The sequence below is a fragment of the Staurois parvus genome, unplaced genomic scaffold (genome assembly GCF_062004578.1).
Source record: "Staurois parvus isolate SC_StPar_1 unplaced genomic scaffold, SC_StPar_1.0 ptg000336l, whole genome shotgun sequence".
Lineage (NCBI taxonomy): Eukaryota > Metazoa > Chordata > Amphibia > Anura > Ranidae > Staurois > Staurois parvus.
The window spans coordinates 1,842,225-1,860,638 of NW_028318132.1; the positions used below are offsets into that span (position 1 = coordinate 1,842,225).

General features: G+C 41.2%; 1 protein-coding gene across 1 annotated transcript in view; it reads left to right on the plus strand.

Annotated features, from left to right (window-relative positions):
- Window positions 1–18,414, plus strand: part of TCHP (trichoplein keratin filament binding) — a 38,124-nt gene that overhangs the window by 17,006 nt on the left and 2,704 nt on the right. Inside the window, exons 7-12 of the mRNA XM_089684102.1 lie at window positions 6,851–6,963; window positions 7,344–7,410; window positions 10,328–10,500; window positions 14,361–14,442; window positions 15,651–15,836; window positions 16,973–17,116. Of these exons, the coding sequence (XP_089540228.1) occupies window positions 6,851–6,963; window positions 7,344–7,410; window positions 10,328–10,500; window positions 14,361–14,442; window positions 15,651–15,836; window positions 16,973–17,116 (765 nt within the window). The remainder of the gene's footprint in view (window positions 1–6,850; window positions 6,964–7,343; window positions 7,411–10,327; window positions 10,501–14,360; window positions 14,443–15,650; window positions 15,837–16,972; window positions 17,117–18,414) is intronic.

Below are 18,414 nucleotides of genomic sequence, written 5' to 3' on the forward strand. Positions count from 1 at the left end.
CTGATGTACACAATGTTTCTAGCATAAGAAACAGGTATTTTTTTTCACTTCTCAAACAGATATAGTAAAAACATTTTCAGTGGCATACTAAAGTGATTGTAAACCCTCACCTTGTAAAACAACCCATTCAGATTAAAATACATTTAAAACAAGGTTGACGCAGTTCGTAGGGGCATCGTCACTACACAGACATCCATTCCACTTAGCATACCTTATACTAAACCTCCCTCAACACTTTCCTCTTTTGACCTTGCTACTACAGAAGAGGTCACTAAGGTTTTCTCAGAAGCCCGTCTCACTACCTACCCCCTGGATCCTGTCCCCTCACAACTACTACGGTCACCCTCTTCTTCCATCCTATGCTCCCTCACTCACATCTTCAATCTCTCCCTCTCTACTGGTGCCTTCCCCTCCCCTCTAAAGCATGCACACATCATTCCCATACTTAAAAAGCCCTCCCTGGACCCCACCAACCTGAACAACTTAAGACCCATCTCCCTACTGCCATTTACCTCTAAACTCCTAGAACGGTTAGTCTACAATCGCCTGAGCTCCCACCTCACCGACAACAACCTTCTTGACCCTTTACAGTCTGGCTTTTGCTCACTACACTCCACTGAAACTGCCCTACTAAAACTCACTAATGATCTACTAACAGCTAAAACCAATGGCCACTACTCCATACTCTTACTACCTGACCTCTCTGCGGCTTTTGATACGGTTGACCATCCCCTCCTCCTCAAAAAACTCCACTCTCTTGGCCTCAGAGACTCTGTTCTCTCCTGGTTCTCCTCCTACCTATCGCAGCGCTCCTTCAGCATTACCTATAACGCTGCCTCCTCCTCTTTACTCCCTCTTTCTGTAGGGGTTCCTTAAGACTCTGTCCTTGGACCCCTTCTCTTCTCCACCTACACCTCCTCCCTTGGTCACTTGATAAACTCCCATGGCTTTAAGTACCATCTCTATGCTGATGACACACAAATCTATCTTTCTACCCCTCACCTCACCCCTTCAGTCTCCTCTCGCATTACTAACCTACTAAGTGACATATCGGCATGGATGTCACTCCACTTCCTCAAACTCAATCTTTCCAAAACTGAGCTTTTAGTATTCCCCCCAGCCTGCGCCCCCTCCCCTGACTTCTCCATCAAGATCAATAACACAACCATCAGTCCCTCCCCTCATGCCAGGGTACTAGGTGTAATCCTAGACTCCCATCTGTCCTTTCAGTCCCAAATCCATTCACTGTCCAAATCTTGTAGACTTCACCTCCGCAACATCTCCAAGATACGCCCGTTCCCAACCTCCAAAACCACTAAGCAACTTATTCACTCCCTTGTTATATCTCGCCTTGCCTATTGTAACTCCCTCCTCTTTGCCTACCTAATCGCAGGCTATCCCCTCTTCAGTCTATCATGAATGCTGCTGCCAGACTCATCCACCTTACTAACCGTTCTGTATCTGCCACCCCTGTCTGCCAGTCCCTCCACTGGCTTCCCATTGCCAAATGGATAAAATTCAAAACATTAACAATAATGTATAAAGCCATTTATAACTCTGCCCCAAATTACTTCACCGATCACCTAAACCATACTCTTCGCTCCTTGCAAGACCTCCTACTCTCTAGCTCCCTTGTCTCCTCCTCCCATGCTCCTCTCCAGAGCTTCCTCCATCCTCTGGAACTCTCTACTCCAATTTATCAGACTATCGCCTACTCTGCTCACTTTTAGGCGATCTCTGAAAATCTATCTCTTCAGGGAAGGCTATCCTGCCCTCAGCTAATAATGGAATCTTCTACTCTTCCAACCAGTCCATCCCCCACAGTTACTACCTTTTGTACCACTAGCCCCTCCCTCCTAGATTGTAAGCTCCAAGGAGCAGGGCCCTCCTAACCCTCTTGTATTGAACTGTATTGTCTCCTGTTATATTGTAAAGCGCTGAGCAAACTGTTGGCGCTATATAAATCCTGTATAATAATAATATAAAAACATCACTACTTTTTTTTTCTTTTACCTTTCTTAACTTTTTTTAGTGATTACATTACAGGGGGGTGGGTATCAAGACAAGCCTTATCATTGGTGGAGAGCACACTGAGCTCCCAGCACACCTAGCGAACTGACCACTCTGTGCTCTCCTGCTTAGTGTGGTCAGTTTTTAATAGGAAAGCTCTGGCAGGATCACCAGGGATTTCACACAAAGGAAGTAATACAAGGAGAACAGGATATGTTTTCATACAAGTACATGGTACAACAGGCACATATCAGGAATATGAAATGTTGGGTTTACACATTTAAATTGTTACTAAACCCAGGACCTATATCCACCTATATGTTACTAAACCCAGGATTCACTATATCTGGTCTCCCACAGTACACAGAACATGGAAATGCAATTATTTTAGTAATTAGAAACTGCTAAATACCTTTTCTCATCAGCAGTTAGAGCAGTCTTGTGACTTCTATCAGTGTCCAGTCGAGCACTGGTTAAAGCTTGTAGGAGGAGTTTTCATTCTGCTCTAGGAGGATGCATGACCCTTTTTCTGGACAGTTCTGATTGGCCCTGTGCTGATCACATGCACTCCCCCAAGAAAAAAAAACTCTAGCAATGCACACAAAACTGAGCATGTGCAGAGTGACTCCACATGATATGTTTTATCAGGAGATAAGAGGGGGACACTTGAAGAAGGGGTGGATCAGAGAAGTCAGGATCAAACAGTGTTTTTACACAATGCAGAAGATTAACCCCTTAGATTCCAAAGTGACTATAACAAGCATGCTTTACTGCACATACAGACTGATATTACTGTTGTGGGTTTAGTAACACTTTAACAGAATAGCACAAATAAGAAAAGTTTATTGTTTGGGTTTACACATACATAAGGCCCTACTTTTAAAAAGTTTAATGTGCAAATGTCTCAGCATTCGTGCAAAAGAAACGCATAATATCCCTGATGTTTGTAATGCCAGTTTCTGTTTGTTGCCTTTCATGCAGTGAATGTACCATACTCTAACATTTGATCCTAAGGTAAGGTAGCCTAACACTGTAGGCTAAGAGTATTCAACTAAAAGAAAAAGTAATGAGTAAAACGTCTGCACTCTATGGTAAGTGTATGGAGTTTCCTGTTCCTGCTCACCAATGACAGTAGAATGAATGACTTACTTCAGGAGGAACTGCAATATAGAATTGGTACAATATTGCAAAGACAGAGCTCCGTTGTTTACCTTAGGCGATCTCTAAAGGGTTTGGGTGATCTGTAAGCCTGGGTTCACACTTGTGCAGTGCAACATACTGCATGTGATTTGTACAGGAACCGCACCGCATTCCTGTGCAAATCACATGCAAATTCTGTGCAGTGGTCCGCACTAGAATCGGATCGCATGGGTGTTCTGTTCACACCTATCCGATCCAATTATGCACATCGCACCACGTTTTGCAAACTGATTTCAGGGTGTCGTTAACTTAATATACACACCCAAAATACACGGGATGCAATTATGATGCAGTGCGGAAATCCCATAGAAACCAGTGCAAATTTTGCACCGCATCAGTGTGAACCCAGGCTAAACGGTTTCAGTCCTATAAATAAGTCAATCAATAGAATTCCATCTCTGCGACATTGTATCAATTCTGTCTAGCAGTTCACTTTCTGCAGTAAATTCTCAGTGGTGAGCGCAGGAATCTCCATACTACACTAACAGTTATCTCCATCTAGTGATCAAATATGGTGTTTCCTGTTTTAAATCAATCATTTACTTCTGAACAGCATGTAATATAGCTTATATATTCTTTTTTTATGTTAGGTGAAATGACAGTTAATGTTACATTTGCCCTGAAAAAGATAAACAGAATATTTCACACCAGGGGCGGACTGACAACTCATGGGGTCCCTGTGTCCTTGCCCAAACTCAAAAAAGCCTATCAAAAAGGTACCAGGGGCATCTCATGGGGCCCCCTACTGACCTCGGGCCCTTGGGCAGTGCCCGAGTTTCCAAATGGTCAGTCCGCCCCGTTTCACACATATTACAAACATTATGGCTATTATCCCTGACAAATGATAAGACATTTGCATAGCAACTTTTTTTTCATAAACGGACCCTTTGAGTAATTCATGATTGTAGATTTTATTCTCTACTTCTAGAGAACACTGCAAAAGCGCATGTGTGTCATCTATAAAACAGCTGCTGCTGCTTCACAGTTCTACAATCACTGTGTGTAGGTAGCATTCATTTGTGTCATGTTAATGGAAAGTGTGCACGGGCCTTCTAGTAACAACTTGTACACATATAACTAGAACAAAATAGTGCTGAGTAAGCTATGTGTGACTGGGCTCTATTGTGGGGGTTTGATTTCTCTGGAGCTTTGTGCACAGTTCTTACTGGTTTCTATGTGACGCTATTTTTTGTGATGATGAATTCTTTGAAATCAATCTGTGTACTATTCAGGGCTAACATATTGAAAACACAGGCAGAGTTCACATGAACGTTATTGTCAAACCATATTGAACCTAATATAACAATAATTGCACATGTATAAGGCAATACATGCATTTCCTATCTGATCATTATTTGGTTGGATTTGAAAAGTATGCAATTCTATTGAGCCAGTATTCTAATCCAAATACCCCTGCCACACAAAATACATGGCAAGGGCCTGAGCATGTATTTTTCTCTACTGCAGTCAAAGAAATACAAACTGTACATGATTGTACTTTATTGGAATGATTGTTACATATATGCCTTTTTTATGTTGTATACTATACCTTATGCTGTTATGCTGTTTTTGCAGTCTATATGGATTATCCTGGTATTATTCTTGTGCAGCCGCCTGCCCAGCAAGCTAAATTCCTATACGTGTCAGTACTCTTATCTGAAGCTGTGATAAAGTAGGTCAGTGTGTCCTCTAGCTTTAGCATCTTCCTCATTTCAAGCTTGCCACAGTCTTCCTCACACACAAGAAAGCAGACGAGGGAGGTTCCACACAATCTGTCTGAAAAGTAAAATATAAATCCTGTTTATAATAAAAGAATATTTCTGTCTGTAGAAAGGTGGCAGTGTTTTCATAGGTTTCAGAGCTTGCTTTTAAGCTGACATCTTTTGTTCATTTATTTATATTTTTTACTTCAGACATTCTGCTCAGTAAAAAATTGTTGGAAAATGTAGTTGCAAATGAGACCATTCCTGCACTTTTCTGTGTAAGAGACAGATGGAAGAAAGCAGAGTCCTGTTACAATCAGGGTACAGTGAGCTGGTGGTTCACCAAATTCCTCAAGGACAGACGGATACCTCCCTGCCTTCCTTTCTCAGGAATATTTCTGCCCTTCTATGTCCACCCCGAGTTATGTGTAACTATACCTGGTGATACTCAAGTTGTTGTTTTTTTTGTAGCCTCCCTAGTGGTCTGATTATGTCCATATTTCTGTGCTCAAAGTGGTACATTTTTTTGCATGGAAATATGTATTTTTTTTTATTGTAGGCCTCTAATTTTTAGGAATAACTCACTGAAATCTGTCCGAACAAGAGTCTAGTAAACATCCCGGGTATGTTAAAATTTGAAACACGAAATCATAAATTATAATTTAATAAATAATCATAAAAAATAATAATATAACAAATTTAATTCAATAATATAATCAAACCAAAAACACTGAAATTTGAAATATAGTGCCAAGTTCGCACATCACTGAGCTCAGTCGCAAAATCGTTTTCAGTGTCTGATGAAGAATTTCCCCACAAATCATTATCACTCAATTCTGCAAGTGGTTCTAATTTACTATCGCTATTCTGTAGATGGTCTAAAACCGATTTTGATCTAAAGGGAATCTTTTTGGACGCCATGGACGTTTCTCAGTTTCAAGGCAGAAAGAACAGTAAAAATGTAGGCAGGGCACAGGAAAAAGCACTAGGGACAAAATGTATGTGAAATGGTTTGATACAGTAATGTTTTACTATGTTATTTTAGTGAATGTCACTTTTACAACTTTCCTGCCAGTTCCGTCCCCCCGTACGTCCCGACGTCGCAGGGGACGGAACCCCGAAGACAGATGCCGGCATCCGCCGGAGGACATTACAGGGGACACTGCAAGGGGGACATCACGGGAGTGCAGGACAAGGTAAATGAAGAAGAGATCCCGGAGCAACGCTGCAGTGTATTCTCGAGTGTAGCTCGGGGTTACCGCTTGTGGTGCTGAAACTTTACCCCGAGCTACACTCGGGAATACCGCCAGGGAGGTTAATTCAGCCTGCGAGCTAGCAGATTCCTCCATCCACACTATACAGTGTGAATGGATGAATCTCCTGCTATTGTATTCTGACAGTTTGCACTGCTGACTGTCTGAATACCCAAACAATTCATCTGATTTGATGCAGTTGCTGTTTGGCTGACAATTTTCCACCCAGCTCCTTTTATTCTTTATGCGAAGGATGTTAGGCGGGAGGGTGCCAGAAGGGCCACCCATAAAGTGAATTTCAGCCAGTTCACAAGGAACCACATGCAATTTGACCAGTGTTTTAACCACCTTAAGATTTTTTTCTAGGAGTTTATGTGTTTACGTGATGCTGGAGCTTTGTGAGCAGTTCTGGTTAGTATATTTATAATATAATTTTTCATGATCTCATGTCTCAAAACATTGTGTTCAAGGGGTGACACATCAAAAACATAAATAACATACTCATTCACTGGCTTCTTATCAGATTAGTTAGGTGATTTTAGATCTAGTTTGCCCTACTGTCTGGACAATATCTGACCATCTGTTGAGCACAGTTAGGATTTTTTCACCAGAAGAGAAGACTTTCTACCATCTCTGTTTTTATTTGTGCTGGTTTATGACACACTTCCATGCTTATTTATATAGGCTCACAAGCTAAAGAAGGAACAGGAGCATTTAATAAGACAGCAGTGGGAAGTGGAGAAGCTGCAGGATGAAAGAAGGAAGACTGAAGAAATGCAGAAAAAAACAGAGCTTGGGTATGAAAAATATGAATATGAATTTTTAGGATTTCCTCTATTCATTAAAAATTTAGAATGGCAGATTGACCCAAGTAATGAGAGTGAGGCAATATTGTGGTACTAACTATTGCAGTCAAGGATCAGTATACTCTTTCTAGGTTTCCTTTGATCATTCCTATGTAAACAGTTGTTGCTTGTTATTCCCAAAATAGTTTTGAAATTTCCATTTCAGTATATTTTCTAGAGTTAACAAGCTGGCTCAGTTTACTTAATAGCATGGTTAAAGTCAGCAATGAAAAATAACGACGCTATTTGTTTAATTGGTACTTATGTACTAACCGTAATATTTTAGGTGATGATTGAAACTAACTCTTTATTATATGATATTTATTTCTTAGTCATTTCTTGAGTCGTCAGTATACAGCTCAGATGAAAAGGAGAGCCCAGATGGTACAAGAAGAACTGGTAAGACATATATTTTATATACTTAGAAAAGAAACAAGCAGAACCTTTAAACTCTGTATCTTGCCTGCACAGTCAAGGGCTGTGTAATGGCCTGGATCCAGCTTTTCAGCAAGCTGAACTGATAGGATTGGTCAAGGAAAGACCTGCATTAAAGAACTCAGTGAGTATCTATGGCAGTGTTTCTCAACCTTTTTCCAGTCGGGGCGCCCTTGAAAAGTATTTTCAGTCACGAGGCACCCCTGTCCAAGGCTTGGCTCACGTTACTGTGTGTCACAGAATGCACACGAAATTGCGCTCCTTCCTGATATGCAGACAAATGCTCTGCTCTTTAGGAGTACCCCATACATTGGCAAACGTGGGGTGCTTTTGGTGTGGTGCAATTTTAAGACTAAGGTCATGGACAACTTTCCCTGCATTTCTGCGGGTAAGGCAGTTCATTGAATTGAATGGACTGCCCTACACACAGCCACACAGATGTGAACCAAGGGCCTGTTCACTTGTGAGGTTGGCGGGTGGTAATACCACGCAGTTGAGCTGCTTTTACCACCCCCAACTGCTCCCCTTTTAGCTGCAGAAACAGCAGCTGGGGGTATACACATGCTCTTGCCGCAGCTGGAAGTATACCTCCAGATGAATGGGGTTGAACTACAACCATGCCGCAACTGTGTGCGCATTGCACTCAGTTGTGGTGTGGTCATTGATGCTGCTTTTTACGGGGTTAAACCAGGGGGTGAGGAGGCAACATATTGCCCCTTCACCACCTGTCAAATGCCTCTGAAAAGCGGTCTGAGCATGGATTGCTGTTCAGAGGAGCAGCAGTCCTTGCTGCTATTACGAAAAAAGTCCTAAAAAATCAGTTCTGAAAGGGCAGGAATAGGACAATTAAAAGTAACATACATATATACACACACACACACACACACAGGGGTGTATCTACCACGAGGCAAACAAGGCGTTTGCCTAGGGCAGCAATTTTTAGGGGGGCAGCACCGCTTCCTGAAAGAAGGTACCTGGTAAGCAGCGGCGGACAGAGCCATGCAGGGCCGCCATCTGAGGGGTACCACCCAGGGGCAGACTGACCATTCAGGCATTGTCCAAGGGCCGGGGTCAGTAGGGAGCCCGGTGAGAGGCTCACTGGGCACAATTCACTAAGCGGTATCTTACTGCATCTAAGTGTGCGGTAGGATACCGCATAGCATTTACAAAAAAAAAAAAATTTGAATTCACAAAAAAACTCTACAAAAATACAGCATGAGTTATTTTTTCAAGTCATGTAGTATTTTAGTAGTGAAAACATGTGTTAATGCTGCAGCTGTCAGTGGGGGTCCCCCACTGACAGCTGAATGTAAATGAAATAATTGCTGGCAATTAAAAAAAATAATTCAAAAACCGGCGTGGGGTCCCCCCTCCATCCATACCAAGCCCTTCGAGCTTGGCTTGGATTTTGAGAGGTACTCCCCACCAAAATAAAAAAAAAACGGAATGGGGGTCCCCCTCAAAATCCATACCAGACCCTTATCTGAGTAGGCAGGCTGGCAGGTCAGGAAAGGAGGGGGGACAAGCAAACGCCCCCTCCCCTCCTGAACCATACCAGTCCACATGCCCTAAACATGGGGGGTGGGTGCTTTGGGGCGGAGGGGGCCCCTCCCCCCCAAAGCACCTTGTTCTCATGTTGATAGGGACAAGGGCCTCTTCCGCACAACCATGGCCGGTGGTTGTGGGGGTCTGCGGGTGGGGGCTTATCGGAATCTGGAAGCCCCCAGATCCTGCCCCCCCCCATGTGAATGAGTATGCAGTACATGGTACCGCTACCCATTCACAAAAAAAAAAAGTGTAGTGTGAAAAAAGACAGGAGACAGTCTTTACCAAGTCCTTTATTAAAAGAAGAAAAATAAAAGAATGTCCCCTGAAGTAGATCCAACGTCAACCACGATGCCTATTGCTGCCGCCGCTACCCGCAGAAAGATTTAAAAAAAAAAAGACTCCAGAAATGATACGTTTTTAAACTTGCATTGGGTCAGCTTGGTTGCGTGTAATCCATCTGTCTCATCCAGATGGCCACTGGTATGTTGAAAATTCACTGTAGTGGCCTATGCTGCATACAGTCAGTGCTGTCCTACTCTAGGTGCGCTTTCAGCCACTTTCCATCCTCACATTGAACACAGAAAGTCACTTGGTCCTGTACCTCCAGCATTCATCAAATGTATTTTATGTATTTTTTCAATTAATACAAGATTTCCTCAGCAGTCCCATGGATGAGAAACATGAAGAATCATGTAGCCAAGCTGGCCCAATGTGAGTTTTTAAAAAACAGATAATTCCTGAAGTTCAACTTTAAATTATATAATGATAAAAAGAAGGCTCTCAATATCAAAAGCTTAAGAATCTTCATAAAGTCCCTCAGAAAATATGGTGTTTATAACATGTATAAGTACTCCCATTTTTAGATGTTTTTGTTCATTCAGCATGTTTCTTGGTAGAGTCCATTTTCTCAAGCCTGCATATGCAGATTAGAGAAACATCTTTATAAAGAAAACAAAGACATATACAAGTACAGCTTTGTACAGGCATTCTGTGATTATTAATTGCCTGCAGTAACACATACAGACCTCTTCACATGGACCAAATCCATGTATGAGTATTGAGAACCTTGACAGAATAACCATAAAACATATGTAGTCATGTAGTCGCATGTTTTCCAGGCATGGCGTAAGGATGAGAAGCAACTGTGGAAAGGAGATTAGAATATATTACCCCCATTCCCCCCTTCATCCCCAGATGGCTAAAATAACCTTTTTAACTGCTGCCAAATATGCTCGTTACACTTACATGCAGTTGGGTAGGAAGTCCCATTTGTTTATGTTAGTTTTGTACCATGACTATTTCTTTGATTGTAGCATTTGTTCTGTCATTGCAGGAAATGGACATGAAAATCCTCTCTGCTCTACTAAGTAAGGAGGATGAAGAACAACGTCTGCAATCGGCTAGAAGGGAGCAAGCTGCAGCTGATGCAGCATGGATGAAACGTGTTATTGAGGAGCAGCTCCATCTGGAGAGACAGCGAGAGGCAGAGATAGATACTATGTTTAGGTGAACCTGAACGATCCCTTCCAAAATCTGAAACTAATTGCTAACACTGTCTTTTATTCTTACAAAATTATTCTTTCTGGCAGTAAAATTAAGAATAGTAGATTAGTTTTGGGCATGAAAATAAATGCTCTGATCCCAAACCTTAACCAAATACTTACGGTGATCATAACAACCCCCCATCTTAAAGCACATCTCCAGGCAAATATTACCCAGAATAAATATGCAGATAAAGGCTCCTGACTTTTCTCTTACTTTACTGATCTGCATACCTATTCCAGGTCAGTGACTCAAAATATTAGGGCCGGAGGGTCAGCATAACAATCAGTAAACTAGCATTTTCAGAAGGTGATCAGAGGTGGCAACCTTTGCTTGACTTTGTCCCACATACTATAAAGGTGCCTGTCGTCTCCTAATTTCTCCAGCACTATTTTAACCAATTCAATACCGGGCAATTTTACACCTTCCTGCCCAGGCCATTTTTCAGGTTTCAGCGCTCTCACATTTTGAATGACAATTGCACGGTCATACAACATTGTACCCAAACTAAAATTTTATCATTTTCTTCACACAACTAGAGCTTTCTTTTGGTGGTGGTTAATCACCACTGGGGTTTTTATTTTTTGCTAAATTAACAAAGGCTGAAAATGTTGAAAAAAAACACGTTTTTCTTTCTGTTATAAAAGTTTGCAAATAAATAATTGTTCTTCATAAATTTAGGCCGAGATGTATTCTACTACATGTCTTTGGTGAAAATAACCCAAATTAGGATGTATTTTTTAGTTTGTAGGAAAGTTATAGAGTTCACAAACTATGGTATAGATCTGAATATTGATCAATCCTGAAGTACTGACAGCCAATCTAATATCTTGAGGTCCAAGAATGTCAGAATAGTACAGATATCCCCCAAATGACCCCTTTTTGCAGATTAGACAGTCTGACGTACTTCATAAGAGGCATGGCGAGTTTTTTGAAGTTGTATGTTTTTTGTCATAATTTTTCGGAAAATGAAAAAATGAAAAAAATAATTTTCACAATTTTTTTTTTTTACATACTGTCACCAGTGCAGTACAGCATCATCATATAACTGGCATGGCGGTGAACAGGGACACTGACTGGTGACAGTATAAAAAAATATATATCATTTTTAAAAAAAAATTTTATTTTTTTTATTATTTTTTATTAAATTTTTTTTCTTTTTTTTACGATTTTTTTTTTTCATATTTCACTATGACCAAAGTAGTATAATGTTACCATAGTAACATTGTACTACTTTGGGGAAGTGATCAGTATTTTTTTTTTACACAATTTGCTTATAGCAAAGAATTACTTTGGTATAAGCAAGCATTTACCTGAATGACATCGATTCATTCAGGTTTTTTTTTTTTTTTTTTTGTGCCTAGCTGTGATTTGGCCACAGCTAATCACATGACACAGCTGGGCTAATCTCTGTGACCAATCACAGCTACACACACTAGTATACAATGGATGGCATGAATGAAGCCATCCATTGTATACAACTGTCTTGACCTGCTGTGATTGGTTACAGCAGGTCACATGGTATCGGCAACGGGGCCAGTACTCAGATCTGTCATCGGCCGTGTCCGAGGTACATGGCCGGTGACAGATTGCGCGGCTCTGCAGGCGCGCAAACTGCGCATGCCCGGGAGTACGCCATATTGCGTCCACCCGGAACGCTAATGGCTTTTGCACGCCGCCATTCGGCCATTGGCCGGGCAGCTAATAGTTAATGCTTGTTACAAGCATTCCAATCTGCTTGTACAACCGTCTTTAAATTTACTATCAGCTTTATAGTTCAAGTGCCTTCCAGAACGGATATAAAATAAAATGATTATTATTTAGGCAGGCCCCTGCTTTGCATAGTTGTTGGTAAATCTAAAGGAGATTGTTCAGACAGATTGGAATGTGTGTAGCCAACTTAATGGTTAATGAGCTCCACGTTAGCTGTACTTGAAACTATAGACTGGCTCTGACCATTACCATCCCAATGCTAAGACAAGGCAAATGGCCTTATGTCCTATGGAATTAGTTCACACCAACATGCTGTATTGGTGTGCGCTGAAAAAAAAAAATAGGAACTGTAGCATTTTTGTGCACAGTGTGTTCTGATGCTGTGCTTTGCAGTGCAGGATAAAAGCAATGGGGTAGGTTTATTAAAGGCAAATAGACTATGCACTTTGCAAGTGCTGTTGCACTCCTTTCCCCAAGAGATTAGTAAATGTGGTAAAGCTTCACTTTGTAAAAAATATCCAATCAGGTGCAAGGAAAATTTAAAAAAAACTGCTTTTTTGCTTGCATATGAGTGGATAATGGAAATCAGCAGGGCTTTAGCACATTCACTAAGTTCTGGGGAAAAAGAGTGCAACTGCACTTGCAGAGTTTACAGTCTTATTTGCCTTTAGTAAATCAACCCCATTGAGTTGTACCCCTCTGCATGTTAAGAATACATTGCATTGCACCGCAGCGCAAGTTTACACCACATGCCAGCACATGCATGTTATATGAATGAGTCCTGAATTTTTACCCTCAGGAAATATAGTAACATAACCTCCCTCACATTGAGTAAATTGATCAGAAACTTGGCCGGAGCCTACATCTGTTATCTCTAGGTAAGGGACAGGTCCTCAAGCATACATCATTTCATGTATGGTAATCACAGCATTAAAACTATCCCCTAACACTGAATGCAATGCACGGCATTCTCATGCAGCGGTGACTGCTTCAATCCATGTAAAAGCTCTGATGACAGCTCAACATAATTATACAGTAATCCTCCTCTTGTCTGCTCGGTACTCACTGATAAATATAGCTCTAATGACATTTAAGTATCAGTGATTCATGTCCATGCTGTTTTGGTTACTGTAGTAACACATATTAAGTCTTTTGTTAGTTGAGACATGTAATACACTGCAAAAACATTTCAGGTTTGAACATTTATTTCAAACCTGAACCAGAAAGTAACATTTAGTGAACAGAATTTTGAATCTGATTGGTGGCTTTCAGCTATAATGTAAAGGTGGCTATAGAGGGGCAAATATCAACAAGTGATGAGATATCCCTTGTCCTCATGCAACTTCAATGAGATCTGCCATGTTGCTTGCCTGCCTGCCTCTAACAGACATGCAGTACTTTGAAACTTTAAGGCTGCATTCAGATGATCATATATGTCAGCCAGGGGTAAGCTGCTGGCAAGAATCAGTAGATTTTTATGACGGTTGTAAATGGTGCTTGCACACGCTGTGTGCAACCAGCAGCGGCTATCAGATTTGTACTCTGTACAAATCAGTGGCTGCTGCTGTTTGCACACAACTGCTTATCTAAGCAGTTACATGTGAATACAGACTCAGATGCATTCAGTGTCTGCTCATCAGTACCGTTTCTGCAGAGTTTTGGCTGCACACAAGCTGACCGCAGATTAGCTCTGTTTCCAGAGGCGGCATTTTAGAAATAGAATAGGAATGGGAAAACTGTGCTCCTAATATAAAATTTGTCAGTCCTCCTTGGAATTCTCTTAATGTAAAGTAAATTAAAAATACTATATATTATGGAGAGAGCAAACCCCTAATATCGCCAAGGCATGTGTGCATGCTTAGCAGTGCAAACTTGAAGACCTCACTATTGGAAATACTTGAAGGATATTAGAAACTGCTAGGTGGTGTGACTGCCTCTGCATCTACCAAAACTGAAATATCAGTTCAGGGTAGACTGACTTCAGAATGGGAAATCCCTCCAAAGCGTTTTTGTCTGGAGCTGGGGCTTTAAAGACTTTCCGTCATCTGTTTTGTTGTTGGAAACCAATTAAATTATAATTTGTGCCTTCTAACACTGTGCTTACTCTACAGAGAAGAAGCCAGACAAGTGTGGGAGAAAAGAGAAGCTGAATGGGAAAGGGAGCGGAACGCAAGAAATCGTCTCATGAAAGAGGTAGGTAGAAACATAGTTTATGTTGTTTGTAACAGAATAGTATGCTACAAGTTACTCTTCACCATAGAAAAGTGTTTCGTTTTAAGAAATTCTGCCACAGAAGCTATTCTACCCAATTGTAGGGAGTTTGATTTAAAATTTTCAAGATAATTCTATTTCTGTAGCAGCATATCATGACACTCTGACATTATCCCACAAATTAAAATGTCTGTTGATGGCCAGAGCAGTGGGATAAATATATATAAATTCCCAGATTACAGAGGGAGTGTATCTACATATGTATCTCTACATTCTAGATAACGTTGGCTCTCCAGCCTCCACGTCAAAGCTCAATGCCAGGCTGATATTAAAGACACATGTAAATGCAGCGCTGTATTCATATATGCATCCTTACATTTACTACAATTTGACTTGGTATCAGCTTCTTGCATTCCCTGTACAATAGAGCTTAGACTGGGCGAGGGAGAAACAAGCACAAGGAGCGAATGTGTTGTGCTGAAGTGTAAGGTACATGTTGATAGAATGGAGAGCAAAGTGACATAGAGAGAAACTGACCAGACCTTGAGGACCAAGGGACAGATTTGTCCCATGTTTTTAATTGCCTGTATCATCTGATTAAGAACTTAAAATACTTTTTTTTTTTTTGGTTTGAGTCAAAATATTAGTTCTTATCAACAAATGGATCTAGCTTTTTGCCAATTATTTCATGAAATGGCTTAGTTACAGCAACTGAAGTGTACGAACTTTAAAAACAAAACATTGATTCTTTTGGCGTTCCGTAATCTTATGGTCCTCAAAGTGTTAACCCTTCATAGATTGTGTGGGGGGGCTGTGGTGTGGCAGAGCTGTGTGAATCACAGGATAGGATGGACAGAAATACAACTCCTTTGGCAGCTAAACCAGGTCCTATATGTACAGTATTTAATTTGTGCTTTTCTGGTGTTTGCCTGAAATTCAGCTTTAAAAATGATCTCACTATGACAGCTCTGTTCTAGAACAGTAACTGACCACAGCATACTAACTGCATTGGTAGTAAAAAATACACTCTCTAAAGTGATTTGGTAAATGCTTTTAGCTGGCTGTCTAAATCACTAAGCATCTGTACTGGCTCACCTCTGCTGCAATAGCAGTCGAATGATTCACTATGGCTATACATACACTTTAGGGATTGATTGTTGTACCAATGAAGCTCAATTTTTTTTTACCAGGTATTATATGGGAGACAGCTACAGATTGAGGAGCAGATAGAGCGGAATAGACTAGCTCAGAGGGAATCATTACAGTCTCGGGAAGAGCTTATCAGAGAATTGGAAGAAGTTAAACAGCTGACTTCTAGAGTGAAGAAAGACGAGGAGGAACAGAAGACTGCTCGTAGACTGGAACTGGAGACACAGGTAACTGAAAGCAGAATTTCACTCTGCAGGTTTGTGACCATGCCTGAACAAAGGTAATAGGCAGTGATTTTTTTTTTAGATTGATTTTTTTTTTCGACAGCGGCAGAACCCCTGCTGCTATCCCCGCCTGTCACCACTGTTCCCTAGGCCACGAATATTGTGTTCTGCTGATGCAGCCCTCTGGGAGACCTCCATAACACATTCAAAGAGGCCCTGGGAGCCCATTCATACAGCAGCCAGGGAACATAGCTCTATAGCATCATTGGGGGCCAGGCTGCCTGAACCTGGAAGAGGCAGCCAGCTGTGGAGGACCAAGATGGCAGCGCACAACACAACGCTGGATCTGCTGAACTGGTGAGTATACATTTTGAAGAAAACTAACAGGTAAGGGGGATGCACAGGAGAAAAGGCAGGGGGAGTGAAGTTTCTCTTTGAAGTGTATGTGTAGAAGTGTGGTACAGAAAAATACCTGTTGATCTACCAGAAAGTGTTCTCCTATCTTCCAGTATCATAATGTCTCTGCTGAACTGAAACCCCAGTCAGAATTGTCACCCCTGCCTGTTAGGCTACAAAACACCTATCCTTAGCCATCTCTTTCACAGGAAAGATGAGAGCCCTTGTGGGTGTGCCTATGTCAGAATGAACTCGAATTCCGACAGCTGTCCCTGCAAAAGGGTGCAGTTGTTTCTCACTACAGGAACAAGGTAAAAGAAAAAATTCTGGGATATGATCTAGAGGGGAGGATGCAGTTGAAGGGCTAAAAAGAAGTAATGCCTGGGCATACATTCTAACTATTGCCCAGATCCTTTGGAGATCTTCTGACTGAGGTTAGCCATAAATTGGCAAATTTGTCACAGATTATGGCTAATTGAAAGATTTGGCTGTCCTCCAAAATTGCCGTGATCTTTGGACAACCTTCCACTGTAGTAAATGGGCAGTGAAAAGAAGAGTTCCTTTCCTGTAAAGAAAAGGGAATCTTTGGATATTGTGAGCTGGTGTTTGATATACCAGAAGACTCTAAATATGGTGTAGCTAATATGCTGTAGCTAATGCCTGAAGGCACTTGAAAAGGAAACAGTTGCTTTGAGTTCTTTGTTTTGCCTTGTGTCCAATACCTGTTAAATTACATTTTGTAGATTTCTGAACGGCGTTTGAAAGAAATGGAAGAGATGCTGCGTCAGGAGGAGGAAGGACGGGAGGAGAAGTTGGAAGAAGAAAAAGAAGATGATTTAGTAGAACAGGAGGCAGAAATCATGACACAAAGAGGCTATCAGAAAAAGGTAACTGGTCCTCTAATACCTTTCTGCTGTACTCACTATAAATGGGAGCACGTTTTTATCAGCATGTGGTGGTGGTAAAACAGAGATGAAATTCAGATCTTTAGGCAAGGAATTTACATACAATCACTAAAATTACTTTACTGCCTACACTTATCTTTGAAAGTGTTCTCTGAAAAAGATTTTAAAGTTAAATAATCTATGCCCTGAAAATGTTTACTTGTGCAGGGCTTAAGGCTTCAAAAATGTATCATTTAAGGAACGTGGCTCCAAGAGTAGTATAGAGCAGCCTTTCTCAACCGGGGTGCCTTGGCAAAATGTCTAAAAATTGCCCAAAACTTGTACACAAGCCAGCAGGTGGAACAAGCCTGTCTTTTAGTTACACAAAGTCACAGGTTTTCATTGTGCACCATTTATGACCTTCTAGCCGCCGGTGAGCTGACAACCAATGGCATCATCAGTTGATAAGGAGGATGTCAGCTGCCTGCACAGCATCCTAGTTTGACCCTCCCGATCAGTGGTGGGGCCACATTAGGTCAGTGATGGAGAAGAACTGAGGGGGAAGAGAAACACTGGAATACTAGTCAGTACCAGTGAGCAAAAGTATGTGTTCTCTGGAAGAATAAATTGTCTAACGTTGGGTGTTCTACATGTGTGGATGTTGCTGCATTATATAAAACTATTAGAATAGTTTTTCACATTTTAGAATGGGGTGCCCTTTTAAGATTATGGATAGTCCCCAGGCACCCTTTAAAATTACGGACAGTCTTGAGGCACCGCATTCTTAAATGGGGTTCCTCAAGACTGTCCATAATTTTAAAGGGTGCTTCGGGACTGTTCATAATTTTAAAGGGTGCCTTGATTTAAAAAAGGTTGAGAAACACTGGTATAGAGGCTGCCATTGCTGACTTGCTCCTCTAATTACTGTCTGTGGCCTCTGTAGTTTGGGCAGTTGACATGGAACAAGCATGCAGCTAGTGAAGTCAGAGGACAGTCATAACACCTGATCTGCATACTGAGAAAGTAATAAACTTTTGGATCAACATAACAGCCAGGTGGCTAGATTTTTCAAAATAAAAAATTCAGAAATGGCAGCCTGTCTATTTTGTCAGATTTCCATTAGGTATGTCATTTTTAATATTGTTTTCACATCAAATGGAGCTAAAGTTCAGTGTTTTTCTCCCTCCAGAGATGCACTGTCTGCGAGCTCACTTACTATGGCTGATTTCTTTAACCAGTCTTCTGGATTTATAGTCATATACACATAGGTAGAACATACACAAAATAGAACAGGTAAAAAG